Consider the following 4,154-nt stretch of genomic DNA (forward strand, 5'->3'; position numbering starts at 1 on the left):
CCAGCTGAATCTCATGAAGGGCTGACTATATGAAAGTGCTTGTCACCTGTTGAGTACCACTGCTTCTCTGCCAGTTTGTATAATCTTGGAGAACTACCTCAATCTCCAAATCCTGTCTTCTCCACCAACTGGAGACAAGGACCCCTCCTCCCACAGCAGGATTGCCCAACTGTGAAAAGGCTGTTCAGTGGAACTGCGTTCCTGGGACAGAATTTGAACTAGTGTTATTAAGGAATAACATTTGAATTGCATCATTTAATTGCTATTTATTTTCATAAACATGAGGTATTTCAAAGTGCTATAAGATGCAGCACTAAATATATACATTTTGAAGAAATTAAACACAGAACTTTGCATTTACCCAGTTCTATGCACCAAACATGAACAAATACATTAACAGGAAGAAACAGGCTAGGAAAAGGCATATATATATAGTAAATTTCTTTACAAAAGTTTCTTAGTTCAAAAAGTGATAAAGTAATATCTACTCAAAACTTTCACAACTCATTTTCATACGAAAATATAAGTATCAAATTTAGTTATGTATCAGCATTATACTAAAGTATACAGGCAGTGTAAGAATTAGTACAGTACATAACAGAGATTAACAATATATTTGTATACAAAACATGCTCCTCAAACATTGAGGTATTATTACAGTACTTAGGTGTGAACTTCCAGTCTAATACTGGCCGCAAAAGCCACCTCTCATTACCCAGGACGTATACAAAAGGCGGGTGTGTCAATGGTATTTACAGAAATGTTCCCCAGGGGCATCAAATGGCAACCCCCTTACATGGCATCTGCTGGAACTTAAGCACCATTGTAAAAAGAAGGAATGACTCAGTTGTTTGAAAACTTGGAACGAACAAGGTGACTTCTACAGCCCCAGAGGCTCCCAACTGTCATGAACTTCCACGGCTGTCACAGAAGTGAGGTGCAGGAAACTGCAAAGCCACCCAGCACCCCATCATGTGGGCTCTCCGAGGTCCTGGTAGAACCCCCACATGTCCTGCCCCCCACCCAGATCCAAATGACAGGGGACCGATTTGAAAGTAAACCAACATTCTTAATGTCAACACAATGTTTGTTTAAAAAAAAAAAAAAATCAAAATGTGCAAAGTGGCAGTGACTGTCCATTTGAGAAAGGTTTAGCAAGTCCGAGCGAGTTCGATTTTCTTTAGCAACTGCTGCTGTCTTGCCTGCAATTTCTCCTTTTCCAGCAGAAGCTGGTGCTCCTCGGCCTGGAGGGAGTGGACATACTCGGTGGCTTTTTTCAAAATGACCACCTTGGCGGCCTTCTCATTCTTGACCAGCTCCGGCACGTGGTCCCTGAGCGTGAGGAAGCTGGATCTCAGGTCATTGCGGCGCTGGCGCTCTAGGATGTTGTGGTTGCGGCGACGCTCGCTGTCCTCGGAGTCTGAGTTTCGAGGGCTCAAGCTCTTGGCCTTTGGTGGGATGACGCTCTTGAGGGGACGGGGGGACACCTCACTCTTGATCTTCTTCTGGGGTGGCGCATCCTCACTCTCCACATAGGGAGAGGGTGCGGCATAGTTGTGCTGCTGGTGGATGGGGACACAGCGTTTGAGGATCAGCTCACTGGACTGAGCCCTCCCCAGGCCCAGGGCTGCGTTCTTGGGGCGCACGGTGATGGTGAACGTGGTGACAGCCTTGCTGTTGGAGGAGGAACGGCGTTTCTCCACAGTGACCACATCGATTTCCTCTTCTTCATCTTCCTCCTCATCATCCTCGTCATCTTTGATTAAAGAATGGAGGAACATTCATGTGAGACATACGTGAACAAAATGAACAGACTTCCATGTTTGTGTCTAAGTCCCTTAGGGCAGTCTGTAGCAGGGTCTGCTATTATTGTGGATCCATCAACATGTGGACAGAAATGTACTTATTTTGTCTCTTTAAATATGGAAATAACTTTTCCTTCCCCAGACCCCTAGGGTACTATCAGTTTCCTTTCAAGATTTTTGCAGGTGGGACTGAAGGTGGAGCTCAGTTGTAGAAAACTCGCCAGCATGTGCAAGGCCCTGGGCTCCACCCCCAGCACCAAAACAAAAACAAAAACAAAAAAAACTAGCAGATGGCAGAAATACAAAGAATCTGAGCCTGAGGTCCAACAGAATCCTGGCTCCATGGTACACTAACTGCAAGATCCTGGGCAAGGTACCGAACCTGTCTAAGCCTCAGTTTGTTAGCTCTGCAATGGGGATAATATCACAGCACCTTTGAATTTGGCAAAGAATATGTAGACTTAGCACAGAGCTGGGCTTAGCAGACAGATGCTCAGTAATAGGAGCTTTTAGCATAATCGCCAGGCAATCTGCCCCCTGGACTCATGCACATTTCCATCTTTGCATTTCAGGAGTCTCCTTTGTCAAAACACATGGCTGAGTTTGATTTTCCCTCCTTAAACTCAAGGAACACTTTAATTAACTAAGCTTTAGTTCCACAAATATGAGTTTCTTACAGTAGGTAGTTTTGCATCTAGCAAAGATCCAATCTTAACTACAGAGCCGTAACCCACAGAAGCTACACACCCCTGAACGGGAGCAGTTCCTAAGTCACCAACAATAACAGCAACAACAAAACGTGTAGCAGCTTGTGTGGGTTTTCCCTCCTCTCCTCATTTACTACCATGCTAGGATAGAAAATTATTGTTTAAAATGCAAGCATGAAAATCAAAACACATCTTCTGCTTGATCTGAGGGGGACCGGAAAGCTGAACAATTGTGGGATTTGTTCTAAAGCTGAAATGGGAGGTTGTTCCAGTCTGTGGGTCCCTTTAAGCCAGTGTTTTGGTTTTCTGCCAAGAAGACAGCTGTTGGAAGGAAATGCTTCCTCACCGAAAGCTGTCAAGGCACAGACATTAAAGGGACAGAGCCCTTTCAAACTGCAGGCTTATCACCAAGTTCCCTTCCAGGAGCCTCAGAAGGATAGGTTCCCAGCCCTGAAGGAAACTTAGGCTTTTTATCCATCTGCATTGTGAAAACACTGGTTCTCAAAGTCCAAGAAGTCTCCAAGGACAAGGGCTATTCTAGTATTGGGGTGGAGTTCTGTACCTCCAGAGCTCAAGGCAAAAGCTAGTTGTTTTTTTTTTAAACCCTTCTCATCCATTTAAGATATAAATACTCACAAAAGAACTAATCTCAGAGTCCTACGGGGATGTTTGCATTCCTGGAGGGGCTGTAAAGTGCCCACCCTCACCTTCAAGAGCTCAGGGTAACAAAACACAACCCAGGTCTCCAATGAAGCTGGTATTCCGGCTAGGAGACAAAACTGGGTCCAGCTTTCACTACACAATGGAAAGAGGAGTCCCCTTGAGAATGTGCACAGCCGCTACTGCACTTGCTGCCAGCTGTTGAAGGGGAGGGAGGGTGCCCGGTCACCCCCAGCCTCTCAGATCCTTGGCCCGGCTGCTGGCCAGGCACACCGCCGCCTGCTGGCCACGCACCAGGAGCAAATAGCCCACCACCCACGGAGGGCCGGGGGAGGGGGAAGACCAACGTTCAGGAAAAAAAGAAAACCAGTGCCCCCCATCTGTACAGTCTCCTAACTTCTTGTGCCCTAAATAGGATCTTGTATAGCCCTTGTGTCTTTTGGGGGAGTCTTTCCCCCGTCTGACCTGGGACTGAGTCCCTTTCCACCTTGGCGCTAACAAGTTTCTGCCCTGGCAAAGAACCCAGCAGCCCTTTAACCCCTACCCGAGTTGGCCACCAACTTTTCCCAGGGTGGGAACAGGGTGAGGCCAGCCGTGGCCCAGAATAAGGTTCCCAAAGAAGGTGGGAACAACTTCAGGGAGGTGAAGTTGGGAAGAGGCACTTGCTACCCCAGCAGCTGTCTGTCTTCGACCCTAAGAGACGCTGGTGGGAATCAGGACCTATGGACCACCAGCGCTGCTGCTCCCCAGAGTCAAAACACCAAAGCTGACAAAGGGACCGCAACCCTCAGCTCCAGGGCCCCAGGGCGGCAGCCAGACCGGGACACAGGCTTTACCTGAGTCGCTCAGGGTGTCCTCTCCGGAGGTACTGAGGGCCTTGTGGTCACCGCCGTTGGCAGGGCGGCCGCCTAAGCGCGGAGGGGCGGCCACCGCGGCACTGGCTGGGGCTGCTGCTCCAGCAACCGCAGCGCCCACGGCAGGG

At 48.1% G+C, this 4,154-nt stretch overlaps 1 protein-coding gene across 1 annotated transcript in view; it reads right to left on the reverse strand.

Moving 5' to 3' along the window:
• Positions 1–246: 246 nt before the first annotated feature.
• Positions 247–4,154, reverse strand: part of Mycn (MYCN proto-oncogene, bHLH transcription factor) — a 5,891-nt gene continuing 1,983 nt past the window's right edge. Inside the window, exon 2 of the mRNA XM_015479957.2 lies at positions 247–1,756. Within this exon, the coding sequence (XP_015335443.1) occupies positions 1,152–1,756 (605 nt within the window). The 3' untranslated portion in view covers positions 247–1,151. The remainder of the gene's footprint in view (positions 1,757–4,154) is intronic.

This window comes from Marmota marmota, unplaced genomic scaffold, assembly GCF_001458135.2.
Source record: "Marmota marmota marmota unplaced genomic scaffold, marMar, whole genome shotgun sequence".
Taxonomy (NCBI): Eukaryota; Metazoa; Chordata; class Mammalia; order Rodentia; family Sciuridae; genus Marmota; species Marmota marmota.